General features: G+C 44.5%; 1 protein-coding gene across 3 annotated transcripts; it reads left to right on the top strand.

Annotated features, from left to right (window-relative positions):
- Positions 1-4,833: 4,833 nt before the first annotated feature.
- On the top strand, positions 4,834-14,686 carry LOC122413830 (cyclin-dependent kinase inhibitor 1-like). Of its 3 annotated transcripts, XR_006261628.1 has the most exons (4): positions 11,219-12,709; positions 13,322-13,508; positions 13,609-14,095; positions 14,182-14,686. XR_006261628.1 is itself a non-coding variant. In XM_043424451.1 (3 exons), the coding sequence occupies exons 1-3, from the start codon at positions 5,201-5,203 to the stop codon at positions 13,807-13,809; spliced, it is 408 nt and encodes a 135-aa protein (XP_043280386.1). In that variant the 5' UTR covers positions 4,834-5,200; the 3' UTR covers positions 13,810-14,686. The 3 variants fall into 3 exon arrangements, 2 of the variants coding, with proteins under 2 accessions (XP_043280386.1, XP_043280377.1); XM_043424451.1 differs by lacking the exon at positions 11,219-12,709 and adding an exon at positions 4,834-5,220 and having other exon boundaries at positions 13,609-14,686; XM_043424442.1 differs by having other exon boundaries at positions 13,609-14,686.
- The last annotated feature ends 17 nt before the right edge of the window (positions 14,687-14,703 follow it).

The following is a 14,703-nucleotide window of genomic DNA, read 5'->3' as shown; positions in this document are numbered from 1 at the left end:
ACGTTTCACCAATTAAAGCCCATTCATGGCCCAACGCTCTGGACGCGTGGTTTATTTATTTTTTTTTGTTCGCCGATCGCAAACTGTGCAATCTCGCTTGCATGAACGTCCGTTGAGTAAACCGGTTCGGTGTACTTTTACGGTTTTTTGGATCAATGGAATCTGGCGAGCGACGAACGCACGTTTTTTTCGAACTTTTCGGTTGCGAGGCATCTCGACGTAGCAGGAAGTTTTTCGCTCGAGTCCTCGAATACGAGTTTCCTTGTTTCCAGGGACAAGCAACTTTCCCAATGCAGAATCCACGCCCGTCGCGTCGGCGATATGGTTTCGAGCGTTCTCAGCAGTGTCAAAGATCCTCATTGAATTTCAACTCATCGCGGAACCGGCGGTCTACGCATACCGGGAGCAAACGCATCTTCTGGCCTTGTCCGCACTCGTGAGACCCGGCGAAGGCTGCGAAAAGGGCGCGAGCTGCCCTCTCGGTATGACTCGGAACGTACACCTCCAGAAACACCTTCCACGAGCACTTCTCCACTCGAGACCGCGTCCCACGAGGGCCACGGTGGCCGATCGTTGGACCAAGACCACCGCAAAAAGCTTCTCACAGTACAGAGACCGTGGGGAAGATCGAAAGAGAGAGCGAGGGGGAGAACATTGACAAGTGAGAAAGTGGCGAGTGACCAGGAACATCCGGCGACCAAAACTCTCGAGCTGTAACTTCAGACCAAGATATCGTGTCTTTCGATTCGTCTCACGGTGGTGAAAAGTAAGAAGAAAACTCTTGGGAACTCGGAACTGCACGATTTATCTCAAGGGGCTACGAAAATCGAGTAAACCCCTGCCAAGTCAAATTCCTGGGCGTGGTAGCTGAGCCTTGTCGCTGAGGAAACTTGCATTCGTTTAGGTTTGCAAAAACGTGGCTTTTTCCCAACGATTCAATGGCATTGAATCATGGATTTCAACTAATTTATCAATCCCCCCATACTCAGATGGACAAATTGATAAATTCGATGACATTAAAAACTATTTTTCAAGTACCTCTGCAGCATCGAGAGTTGAGACGAAAACTTAGGGACGCACTGCATCAATCGATTAGTCACGATCGACGTTAAATTCGATGAAAAATCACAGCGATTTTGTTCGATTGATCGTGTTCTCGTGATCAGGAAGGCCACTGATTGGGGATGAGGGCAAAAGTGCAAGCGTTAGCTCGAGGCTCGCACTTCGTGATAATTTATTCTCTCAGCGATCTTTACGAGCGTTCACGGTTCCTTGGCGAGCGTTAAAACGCACTGTTCCGGAGACCTTTTCCACCTGATGGCTTCTGCTCATCCTATTCGCGGCTTCCTCCCCTCTTTCCAATTTCCACAATGCGGTTATTCTCGACGCAGCTTCCTCGTAACCTTCTTTCAGCTTCGTCGTTCCTTTTTTTTCATTATTTCCAATGAGCGCTTCCGCAGGTTCGTCGACATTCAATTTTCGTTCGAAATTATTCGGAGAAAATAAGCTTTTCAAAAGGCAAATTAACGAATGTGATGGAGTAATTATTCTCAAAGGTGCTCATTTCCTTCGATCAGTAAAAGCCTTTTAGGCCCATTAATCACCAATTTTCAGCGTCGCACATAATCAATATGTCGAAAATTACTCAGGCTCGAGAAACAAAGTTCCGAGACTCGAGTACGCTGTGAATAACACAAAAATCTGAAAGTTTTGCTCTTCGTCGAGGCTGCAGATAAATTTAGCCCAATTCTGATCTATCCCACGAAAAGTCGATTTCTTCTTTGAATCAAAAAGGAAGGGAATTTTTCACTCGAGAATGTGTGGGATCAAATAAAAAGGTCTGAATTTCAATAGCTTCGAACGTACACAAAATAATATTTTTTCATTTTATTTATATTGAAATTACAATTTTATTGTTTATTTGACAAAAATAAACTGTTTTTTGCAGAGTTGCTGTTCGCGTTGAATTTTTATTTGAAATTTGCTCATTTAATCGCGTTTTTAGTGACCAAAAATCGGGGACAAATCCTTGAATTTTATTCAGTCGATCACAACGATTGGGTTGAGCGACGAGTAATTAATTTTGCTTCCAAAGTTTGAGAGCAGTCGCTATCAAAGACTTTTCATTGTAATTTCAACAGTCAGTATTTTTGTGAGCTTTTTGTGCGCTTACCTCGCAGACTTGCAGGTACAAAAAGCGTTGGTGACGCTCGATCTGAACGAGGCTAACAAGGACTTGGGCGATGTCTCTCGCGCCACTCGTAGCATATACGGAACAACAGAAGGGCAGGATGCCTCACCTAAATCCTGTCTGGGAGGTCGGTGAGGATGCTCCCGAAGCGTGAAATCACTTCCACCGCGTGCTCGTAAATACGAGTCAAAATGATCGCTCTTCGTCGCGAGGTCCCTAAAAGTTCGAGAATCGTGGCAGAAACTGTCGACTCAAAATTCCGTCGATTCGATCTATTTTTGGGTGTGGAGAGCAACGTTCGATGATTGAGTCAGCGAATCGAGCGCCAGAATCAACCGAATTTTTGTTGAGTCAACGAACTTCCGTTCGTTGCAGTTCGCGATCCATGCACTGATCGAATTTTGATTTCGCCGAATCGCTTTCCTCCCTGAAGAATAAAAACTTTAGTAACTCTTTTGTGAAACTCTCATTGGCACAAATGGAATCGTCTGTTCCGATGCGCCTCGCAAAAGGCTCGCTCGAAGACACTGTGCGTGTCGGTCGAGTCATTTGATGAAACGAAATATCGTTTTTTTCACAGTTGGCCAGTTCTGCGAACGATCAACATCCTCCCTCGACTCTTTCGTTCTCATGGTTCTTCTCTCCGTCCATTCCTTTCCCTCTTTCCTTTTCGCTTCGAATATATCGTTCGTTTCCGGGGGTTAAACACTGAGATTACTTCGGGGCAATGCTTCGGTCAACGTTCAATGACGCCAAGGAATTTAGGTTGCAGTTTGAGACCTGCAGCTCCTCGCTGAAGCGCTTCAATTCGTGGGCTGCTACTTCGAAAAAACGTGAATTATTCTGCGGTCGAAGAAATCATATTTTCATAAAGAAACGGTGAAATTGTAGGGAAACCGCGCCGGAAACTTCAAGAAGTGTCACTAATTTTGTTCAACGTCCCTGAAATCATGTTTTAGAATCTTGACAACTTCGCGGTGAAAAATTCGCAACGAAGCTCGAACGAGCGGCGCAGGAAGTTGAAGTATCGTGCGCAGAGTTCTCAAGGCCACCGTCCATTGTGATATGGACGACGCGCTCTCTCGGTGCTGTTCATGCGGCAAAGCGGTGCGAAAAATCGAGGAAAAACGATGACAAGGTCGAATGGAGATTGTAACTCGAAATTTTGATGATTGCACAGAGTATTTTCTGAGCCTACTTTTCCTTGTGGTGGAATCACAAAGTCGAGGATTTCGAGTGACCCGAACGCGTCGTCGCTCAGGTACGATCGACCGGAAGTACCGCGAACTGGCTTTCTCTCTTCCAAAATTCAAGATTAGCGTTGAAAAAGTGGACTTTGGTGGATTGGAAATAAAAAATATTGTTGAATATTTGAAAAATCATTGCTTAAGGGGTCGCTGAAGCAGTATTATTACAAAAACTTGCCAACTTCCGGTCAGAAATCGATGTCGCCGGCGTATTTAGCATGATCAGCGAAACTAATCTTCCTTTTCTCTCACTGCTGAGTCACCGCCGAGTCCAAAATGAATCCAAATTCGCAGGAAACAGTCGAACACTCTTTCAATCATGGAATACGAGGATTTCAGTGGTCCTCGGAGTTACGTTTGAAGAAAAGAAACTGAGGAAGGGAGAATGGAAATTCGCCATGCGTTAAGTACCCGTTTTATAAATAGGCGTTCGTTCTTTGTCCGAGAGCGGTTGGTTTCGCGAGAGGAAGGATTGCCGGTTCCTCCGAAGCTCCGTCCTCTCCCTTCGGTTGCTTTTAGCGGGTGAAGTAAAATTCACCTAGCGTGAAAAACGATTAAATAATAAAATAAAAGTTGGCTGTGCACGTGCGTGCAGCAGCGTACTTCGAAATTCATCGACGCGACCACGTGCGTCCCTGGGCAAACTAGTCTGCAGGAGCGGACGGAAATACATTTCTCTCACGGTTACGTACGCTCTTTGAGCCTCACACGCTGTTCGTTTCTTTGACTTTCTTCTCCCGTCCTCCCTCAGCCGTGCATGCACTCGTACAGCCGCACATGCGACGCCCCTTCTTCCCAATCTTTCTCTTCCTCTCCCTCAAAGAGGGTGAACCGAGATCGTTCTAAAAATTCCGGAATGACGTGGCTCCTGCGTCTTTTAAAGCTCCGTACATCGCGCGATCCTCGCACGCATACAGGGTGCGCCTCGTTCAACATTGCCTGAAAGTCTCGTGCGGAAAATCGAATTTCTCCACCAAAATAATCGTTCCGGAAAATCGATCTGGAAGACACAAACTTAGGGGAACGCTGCGGAAATGTTGATCATGGAAAAAAGGTTGGAGACCGATAAGCCGCGAAGCGATTTGCCCTTTTGTCTTCGAGCAAATCCTCTAATTCGATCCCGCCCGGTCCACGAGCCGGAGATTCGCCTGAAAAAATATCATCTCGGTGCCTCGTTACGAAGCGTTCGAGTCGCGGAACAATTTGAATGCGGACACCCTGAAAGTACGAGCTGCGAATGAGCCGCGTTGTTGCATTGGACGAGGAGAGTCTAAAAGAGAGAAGAGAAGAGGAAGGGGAGGATGCATAACCGCGGGCACGCGTATAGATCACAACCGAGTTCTATGTACTCGAGTCGTTTCCACGCAGAGAGCATAACGCTCCGGCAGTAGTAACAGCCCGAGCCGGGAATGAGACGCGGCTTTCGAGGCAGACTCCTCGGGTTTCGGCTCTCCAATAAATTCTCTTGTTCTCCAGTCAGCAAGACTCGATAAAGCAATCGTATTTTCACACTTTCTCCGCGGACTGGAAACTCTCGGAATTTCGCGAGTGCGTGAAAGCTCGGTTAGGGTCGCGCCGCTGGACCGCGAGCGAAAGACCAAAATCGTTTCGACGCGATAAACGAACTCGGCGAGGTCAAAAATCCTCGAAAATTAAGGTCACAACCTGGGAAAATTCACCACCGGTCCGGACGTTTTATTCCAATGGTTTGATACCCTGCGCTCGAACTTAATGATTCAGCTTCTGTCATCGACGTTCGATCATGTTGGCCGCAAGACACAGGTGAGTTTGGGGACTCGTGACAACAACTCAGCAAACGAGCCACCCAATTTTCTCAGCGACGATCTTCATTTGGACTCTGATTGCAGCTTTCCAATCATTTTTATGCAATTTTTCCATAAACCTTTTTTTATTATATTTTTTTTATATTCATATTTAAATTCAACATCAATTTCAATGAGTAAAATGAATAAAATTAAATAAAAAATAAAGAAGCATCAAAATTATATTCGTAATAAATCAAAAAACAATTTTTATGCGAGTAAACCCATTTCGAGACCCGAGAATCTTGAATTCCTGGTCACCGAAAATTTAGCGCATTTACAACGTTTCTGCACCAGTTTTTCAGGAGAATCCCAAAAAAAAAAGGCTTTGTGCCAACTGCACTGAGCTGCATCCAGAGCAGTACTAACTTTGATTCAACGATTCCCTAGGAATTGATCTCGAACGCAGAAAATTAGTAATTGGCAGGGTTCAAACTTTGCAGCCCAAAAATACTCTGATTAACTGGTTTGATGTGAGTTTTGGAGAGAAGGAAAGTGTAGCGTTGGGATCTGCGGTGGCCTCCCTGCATCCGGTAACTTCGTGCACCGTCCAAAGTTCTCGGTCTCCCGACTAACGTTACATACGGGATTTAAACGTGTTACGTTACCGGCGTGCGTGTCTTTTCGTCTTTCGATTGGGCGTTCAAGTAGCCGCCCATATTATAATGCACGCGGGGCAAAGCGAGTAACAGGAAACAGGACAACTCGAGGGCGATTAAATTTCACGAAGCGCCCGGCCGAAACGCAACGAGAGAGCTTTTGCGCGCGCTCTCTCGCTGGGTTTTGAGTTCAAGGGGCGAATCTCTCGCCTGCGAATTTGAGAGCCCGAGATCGGAGCCTCAATGGGCCCACATTGGACCAGGGAATCGAGAGATCGCAGTTTTCCCTCAGTTTCTCATCCGTGTGGTTTTTACCTGCAGGATTCCGGTCGGGGCTACCGGAAATGGAAACTTTTTCCTCTGCATCCGCGGACGTCGTAGAATATGTTTGTAAATTTAAGATCGCATTGTATGCGCGGGATACCGAAAGTTATAATTAGAGCATTGCTATCTTGCTCGCCACGCGGGGAGGATTTGCTTATCACTCGAGAGCTATGACGCCAGTGAGAGCATACGAACACGTTCTGCCACTCGATTTCGCACGTTTGAGAGAGAGCGAGAGAGGAAAGCATCGGGATCTGCGATTGTTAATCCGCGGCTCGAATGGTGGGCTCGTCCAAGCCATCATCTTGTGTGCTCACTGACCTCGCATAACTTCGAACCGAGAAACGAGGTCATGACAGACAGACAGACAGAGACGGAGAGGAGAGCGAGAGAGCCTTTCCGCGACGCTAAACTCTCAAGTACATAATTCATTCGATGCCAGACTCCGTGACCCCGGCGATTCTATCAACGAGCCGTTTTTTCTTTTTCTTCTTTTCGCGAACACAAAATTCATTGTAGAGCACGCGCGACGTCGCCGGACGTGTAGGCGTCGAATGAAAGCCCACTTTTCACGATTTTCCCAAAATAGAACTTCGGAGCGGAACGAAATTACGGGCGTCTGCTCGACAACGTACATTTTGACTCGTGTTTTTATGCACGCAGCATCTCTCTCGCGGATGCAGCCCTCGGGGCCGTCGACTTGATGAATCTCCCATCCCTCTCCCTCCGGATGCGAGCACACCCGACAGGAAACTCTGTCTCCAGCCCCTGCGAGGAACGAAGGGTGTTTCGGAGCCTCCGTCACACCAAGCTGTGCTGCACTCTTTTCTCCTGAAGGGAGAAGCTTTCCTACGAAGCGAGTGTATAGAAAAACATCGAGTCAGCAAGCGTTGAACAGTTCTTCAAGGGATTTTTTCGACTCGGATCTCATCCGAGATTTTATGCTTTATTCGATACCCGATTGCGAATGAAACTTTGAGATAATCTTCAACTGGAAATCGGGGGGAGTTGAAAATACAAAAATACGAAGCGAACAAATGGCTCGAGAGACAACGAGTCAATTTTTCTTCGCAAGCTTCTGATCCTACACTGAAAAAATTTACTGATCAAATATTCTGCTGGAAGATACAAAAAAATCTGGACGATTCATCGTCGTTTATTCCGTCAAAAATATTTCGTTACCAAAAGACACAGGAAGGAAATAACGACGCAAAGAATTTTGTAATCCTGTGTCCATTCTTTTCAAATATCGACTCCAACCGTGGACAATTTTTCGTCTACCAAAAGTGTCTTTGTAACGGTCGCCCAATAATTCTTTCGCCCTGTTCAGGACACCATAGATCCTCGTGTGAATATTCAATCCGAAGCAATTTAGTTCCACTGATTCGTGCCTTTTTTGTTTCTCTTCGAACACGTGCGATCCGGCATTATTAACCCTCGTTACATCCTCTGCGTCGAGAGTGTAGCGCACATTGAGATTTTGAGAATAAATTTAAAGGTTGACGGAATAGCAGGAAGCGCCAGTTGGCCTGCCGAGATTCGGCATGTGCCTTCGCTTCCCTTCACCCTCCTTTGCCTTCTTTTATCGCTACATTCTTGCACTCGCATGCTTCAAATATATCTGCAGGATGACGGAGATTCTGGCACGTGCTTCTTCGTCTGTGCGAGAGGTTCGTTCACTGCGATCCCGATATGAGACTCGAACGAACGTCGAATTTCTAAGAATATTTATTCAAAAAGATTTAAAAAGCTGGTCGCTTTGAAGTACTTGGAAAATGCACAATTACGACGAGAATTCGTTGAAATGGTGAGGAAAAAATCCGGTGTTCAAGTGCCTGCGAGCTTGACAGTTGCCAATGACGTCTGAGGTCGAAATCAACATTTTGATTCATGAAAAAATTTCAAAATTCGACATTGACATTTAAGTACGAAATTTGAGTAGATTGGTTGATAATATTTGAACGAAATAAAATTACGAGGCATGAAAAAGTTTGCTTTTGTATCCAGGAGAAGGTTTGAATATTTTTTAAAATCAGCGATTTCAATTTTTATTTTATACTAAAATCATGACAATGAAGTTTGCAACGTTGGAGTCCAACGAAATTATTTGAAAAAACTCTCCAACGATTCCAGTAATTTGACAATTCTGTTACCTGCCGAATTTGCAAATCGCAGTTGCTCAGTCTACATCAACGGTTCGTGAAATAAAAAATTGGTCCAAATGTTATTTTCGTTAATTTCGTTGGACTCGAACGTTGCAAACTTCAGCATCGTTTAAAAGCATACAAATATAAATGTGTATTAATTTAAACTATCAAACTAGCTGACAAAAAAGTGAAAAATTATTCGAAAATGAACACGGGCCCTGTTGTTCCATGTAAATCTACGTTCTCTGCTCGTACAAAACACCTGATTGTTATTTATCACTCGAGTGCCGTCTGGAGACACAGTGTGAATGTAAGAACCCCACTTTTATCCCGGCGTTTTTTTGAATGTATCAAAATTCATTAAAATTCTTCTGAAAACATGAAAATGAGTATTATTTGTATAACTATCACAAAAGCAAACTTTACGCGAAACAAAAGTATTTGAAGAAATGAACTTTAGAAGAAACAACAAAATGTTAGTCGTGTTGTCCAAGTTCGTTTCGTTTTTCTCCTCAACTTATTTCAAACGATGTTGAATTTGGATTGTTGAACGATCAGGTTGGACCGAAGTTGTTGAATTTTGTCCAAGTTTCTTCATTTTAAGGCCAGGGGAAACGAGGAATGAACGTTTTGTCGTAAACGCCTTTATTCAACGACAGCAAAAATTGTCCTCGAGAGAATTTGACGACTGACACGAGGACCGAGCTACAGTGCATCGTCCAACTCTCTTTTTCTCCGGCTCTCTTTATCCCTCTGTTTCGTGGTTTCGTACAGACGCAGCAGCAACCACGACTCATTTTACCGCAACTTTGCGGGGCTCGCGAGAGTGCGTTCATTATTGTGAGAATTTCCTTCGATCGTACTTCCCACTGAAAATCTCATCGAGGCACTCCAAATCGTTCTTTGTCCTTCTCCATTCTTCTTCATTGTTCATGTTTACGGCGAATTTGATGAAAAAGTTGAGGATTTTGTTGAGAAATTGCGGAGAAAATAAACCGAAACAACTTTTAATCAGCATCAAAAAACATTCTTCCCTTTCTTCTTTCTGCCATGATTCTTTGAGATTACTTCACGTAACTGACCGCTGCGAGCCGGAGTGAAGCTTCACGGAGGAAATGTTGAGGGGTGACAGTCGTATAACGGAAGATTTCATTACTCCGGGAGGTCATTCATCCCGGAAATACGCTCGTCCGTTCCAAACTCGCGCACAATACCGTGTAAACAAGCAGGAAAAACTCTGTTGCTTTTCTCATGTCGAGAAACTTTTCACCTGGCTAAAACCAGCATAAAAATTTGCAAATTGCTTCCTCAAGATGGTCAAGATGCACGATGCTCAAAGCTTACTCTATGAGGTGTGCTATATTTTTCATTTTGGCTTCCTCATAGAGGAAGCTTTGAGCATTGTAGATCTTGACCATCTTGAGGAAGCAATTTGCAAATTTTAATTTGCAGCATTTTTTTTTGTATACAAGGAAATAATGTATTTTCTCTACCTTCTTTTACGAAATTTAATTTATCTCTTTGTTTAAATTGATTTAAAAAAAACTAAATGACGAGCCATCAGAAAAAACAGTTTGCAACTTTCTATTTTCGTCGTTTTTCTATTTACATTGAAATTAAATAATTCCGACAACTTTGCTGGAAAGTATAGAGGAAGTAAAAATTTCCAAAATTGAAGCGGTTAGACGATTTTTTGAAAAACTCATATTCTCGTAAAATTCAAAATGTCATAAAATTTAAACCGCTCAACCGATATTCACCAAATTCAATACCAACCTTCCTATTATGATAGTCTGTTTATATAAAAAAAATTATTAGTAAATCTTAAAATTTTCGAAAGTTAGAGCGTCGACACGCTTTTTATGAAAATTTCAAAACGTCATCAGATTCGTAATTTTTTACAAATTCTGACAAAATTATCAGAGAATGAAGAGCTTGTATAGATTAACATCTGTGCAAAACGGTAGCCCTGTATCTCAAATCGTTTCCGAGTTATAAGCGTATGAATTTTGCAGTGCCATAACACACACACACACACACACACACACACACACACACACACACACACACACACACACACACACACACACGCGCGCGCGCGCGCGCACGCACGCACACACACACACACACACACACACACACACACACACACACACATCCGGACATATTTTCTAGATATGATTTTTCGATGTTTTGGAACATTTTGAGCACATTGACATGGAAAACTGGAAAAAAAAATTTTCATCGTCACAAAGCTTCCTCGATGAGGAAGGAAAAACCACAAAAACGTAGTTTCAGAAACGATAGACTCGATGAAACCGAAAGACAATGGAATCAATTGATTTCATTTTTGTCTATTCACTCCCAAGAAACCATGGATTTTCGTTGCGTCTCTGGATCATCGTAAAACGATTCAATCACGAATTCGAGTGAAGAAGTTTCGATTTAAAAATCTGGCCAGTCTGAAGCTCCAAGAAAGCGATGCTTCGACGCGAAGATTCCGACACTGTCCATGAACTGTCAACTGTTTTCCAAGCTGTCACATAAAATTCAAACGAGCCGGAAAATTTGCGACGTCCCGAACGCTCGACACTCGGAAGTATTTTTCAATAAACACGAACGTTTACAAAATGCAAGCTCGAAGGAATGTTTAGCAAAAGCCGAAGGAAAAGTGAGCTCCGGTTAACTGTTACGAACGTGAATAGCGCATGCGTCCGATGGAATCTAGGCTAGCCCGTTGCAGCTCTCTTTATACTCTATGAATGCGGAGGTGCTCGAGCCTCGACGACTTTTAACTGCAACACACATCAGTTTCAATTGTGCAGCCTCCGTACGCGTTCGCGGGCAAACGTCAAGTGAGCAAGCTCTATTCAGCACTATTTTTCTGTCTTTACATTTCCACATCGCTCGTCGCCATAAGCTTCTCGACTTCTATTTATTCTCGTGTCAATTCGTCGTTTGCTCACGTGCTTCAAACTCCTCCGATCGTCCCCTCAAAGCCGTGCTGCTCGACCAGCTTTTTCTTCTTCATTCTTCGAGTAATTTCGTAATATTCGAGTCATGTTCGTTCTGAGGCTCTACAAGAGTGCGCGAAAAAACTCGAATTTTCCTTCCCGAGCTACCGGTTTTTAAGGGCATTGAAATCACACTCGCGAGCATTCGCTCTTCTTCGAGCTGTCGTCATCGAGACCTTGCATTTATATTCGCGCTCGAGCACGTGTGCAATCGCATCCTTATCTGCGCTCTTAAACTATTATTCACTGGCTATCGACAGCGATAAGATAACGTCGATATTAAGCTTCTCTTTAAAGAGCTTCATGTGGCATATCGAAGCTCGTAACATTCGTCGCTCGTGCGTCTCTGTCCACTCGGCGATTACGATGCACGAGGCTTGTTACTGGAATGGGAAAGTTCGCGGAGCACGACTTTCGCCGGCGACTGGATCCAATGAGTTAGACAAGATTCGTGTCCGTGGTGACTCGCTGGCGCAGAATTTCAGTGGGGAGAGTTTCGAAGATTCGGAAAATATTTTCGACCAATTTCGCCGATCGTTCAGCCCGGAAATCCGCGTTTTTCCATCAGGCGGAAAACCCTTCATCCGGAACTGAAAATCCACCAGCTCTCGATTCCCGTTTTCGCCTTTCGTTCTTCCGAAGTTCGAGTCGCTTTTTCGCTAGACTTGGCCTCACAGCTGACGTCCTGACGTCCAGCAAATTTGTCCTAATGAAGTCCCCAATTAGCGTCGATCAACAAGGAAAATGAGTAATCGCGGGCGTTCAGCTGCCCACCGGGACGGAGAGCTTCGAACCTTTTTGGGGCAGAATGAGCCGAAAACAGGGTTTCTCCGGTGCGAGAAGTGTCCATATGCTTGTAGCTTCGATCGCGTTCCATCGACGGAAAGGAAGGAGCCGGTTCGCACGCGGCGACAGAGTTTAGTCGAGTGCGCGCGCAGGCTGAGTCATCCCTTGCGCGTGGCGGAGTCTCCCCTCGCGATGAAGCCACCCCCACGAGGAAGGACGGCCGAAAAATCGATCGCGATTCGAATGCTCGCGTCGGTTTCGCAGCTCAGACGCCCGAGCGTCTGGCGCGCTGTGCAATTCTCGGAAAATTCTCCTATCGCGTTACGCAATTGTCGCGAGTTTTGCGCGATACGTGCACTCGCGGAGGCACGTCAGCTGATAGACGCGTCTGACGCTCGAGCGTGGAAAAGACCGTTTCGTCGAAACAGTTCCGCGAGCGCCTGGCATAACGCGAGCCCGACTCGCTTCGCTCCTCCTCGATACCGCAGAGAATCAACCTTTTTCAATCTTCATCGTCGCTTTTCTCTATTCCACTCTCGCATCAGTCTCAAGGACTCGATGAAGTACGAAAACAGTCCGTAAGTTTCAACGAATTTTCTTTCGCTCGAACCACATCTTTTTGTCTCCGCGTTCTTCGTTTATTAATGCCGAATGGAAATGGAGCTCCGTACTCAATCGATGCCTTCCTAACCTGACCTACACGGAACTTGGATCACTCTCGTGACCTCGGTCCTTGAATCGTGAGCTGTGAAGTTGCTAAAGTCGTCGGAGTGTCTTTGCTCGGAATTTTGCCACGAACTGTGAGAGCGTAATTTCCTTAAAACTTTCAAATACTCTGCTGAATGAATGCAGCGAAATATTTAAATCCATGCGACAAAAGCTTCGTCGGTTCAACGGAGTTTTATTTCGATACTCAAGAAGTTCGTCTCCAATATTCGAAACTTTATTGTTTCGTTGAAAAATATTGTTTCAATGAAACCTCGAGCGGTGAAAATTGAAACGGAGTTTCCAATAAAAAAGCTCACTTTTCGTGAATGACCAAAAAATGTCCGAGCAAGTGACCGTGTCCCAATGACCGGAAGTGACGATTCCGCGTTTCACAAGAAAACATCGAAACGAGTGGCGCTTCGATGCTCGACGAAGCTCCTTACTGCGGCGACATTTAACATTGAAAAACATTTTTGTTCAAGAGCTCGACTCGCGATGCAAGACGGCAACGGAGACGTGCGGGAAGCTTTTACGAGACGAATTCCGGCGAACGGAAACGTGCGAAGAAGGTTGTTCGTCGACGCGGATGAAAACGAGGGGCACGGTCAAGGTCTCTCTGAAAATCGGACGAACGAATTTTTCGAGGATGCTCGCAACAACCTCGAGCAGGTTCCCTTCTCACGTTCCCATGTCAAAACAAGTTTTGACACTTCGCCGTCAACCTGCTCCTTTCGATTCTCGAAATTTAAACAAAATTTACGTTTTTTAGGCGAAAGAACGATGGAACTTTGATTTCGTGACCGAAACACCGCTGCCTGGAAACTACGTTTGGGTGAAGCTCGACAAAGATGGTAAAGAGGTGCCAGCTCCAGACTCCCCTGGGCAGAAAGACGTGAGCGAAAGCACGAGTGATCGCGGGGCGTGCCAACTAACCAGGATTCAAATGATGGCAAAGTTGGACGATCAGTAACCGAAATTTTCTCGGATTTCTCGGATATTTTGATATTGAGAGGACACTTTGTTACTCGAGTATTAGATTTTTCGTGTCGATATTCAATTGGAAATACAAGCGAGGTCATTGGAAGGAAGTACGATCACGAGGTCGAGTCCCGGCTTCGGAAGTTGATTTGATTTCACGAAAATTTATGTCTCGCGGAGTCTGTCGACCGGAAGTGTCGTCAACGGAGTTTTTCTTCCCCAGGATCCAAATTTCGCCTTCCAAAATTGGATGCTGATCGACTGACCTCAGAAATATGGTAAAAAACCAAAAAAATGTAACCACGTTGCATGCTTACAGGAGAAATGGTACAAAAAATGTTCAACTTCCGGTTAAAATTCGAAGGGCACCGACAGACTACTGGGCATGAGGGCTCGGAACAGCTGAACTCTGTTTCTTCGTCCCACGAGCTTTTCTTGAGCCCCAGGAAATGATCGTACTTCCTTGAACTAGTCAGACAGCTCAAGTTTTTGCTCGAATGAGTAAAAAGCCTTCTCGATTAAAATACGAAACCAAAGTTTCGGGTCAGTGATGAGAGCGAGGATTTTCGGAGGCTTTTATTTATTCTCGTATTGTGTGAACTTGAGGAGTCCAATCTGATATTGAAAGCGAGCTTTCCACGCAACGAAATTGCCTTTCTTTTTTTTATATTCTTAGAACTGTCGAATTACCATTGATTTTAATCAGCAGAAAATTTATTAAATTATTTATTAATACTTTTTTAATGTGCAATATTTAAAAATCTGTATTCATCATTATACTCATACGTATGACCAGCGCGAGATTCATCGTCGCATTACGTTTTGTAGAAAAACCAATAATTATTGTAATATATTTATACAACATTTGATAAGCTCCTTTTTCGTT

Source organism: Venturia canescens, chromosome 1, assembly GCF_019457755.1.
Source record: "Venturia canescens isolate UGA chromosome 1, ASM1945775v1, whole genome shotgun sequence".
NCBI lineage: Eukaryota > Metazoa > Arthropoda > Insecta > Hymenoptera > Ichneumonidae > Venturia > Venturia canescens.
This window is presented reverse-complemented; position numbering and strand designations above follow the sequence as displayed.

Coding starts and splice junctions, on each gene's coding strand:
- LOC122413830 (XM_043424442.1), top strand. CDS start 12,090: ATGAGTAATCGCGGGCGTTCAGCTGCCCACCGGGACGGAGAGCTTCGA. Junction 12,710..13,321: donor ATGAAGTACGAAAACAGTCC/GTAAGTTTCAAC, acceptor TTTTTGTTCAAG/AGCTCGACTCGCGATGCAAG. Junction 13,509..13,608: donor CTCGCAACAACCTCGAGCAG/GTTCCCTTCTCA, acceptor TACGTTTTTTAG/GCGAAAGAACGATGGAACTT.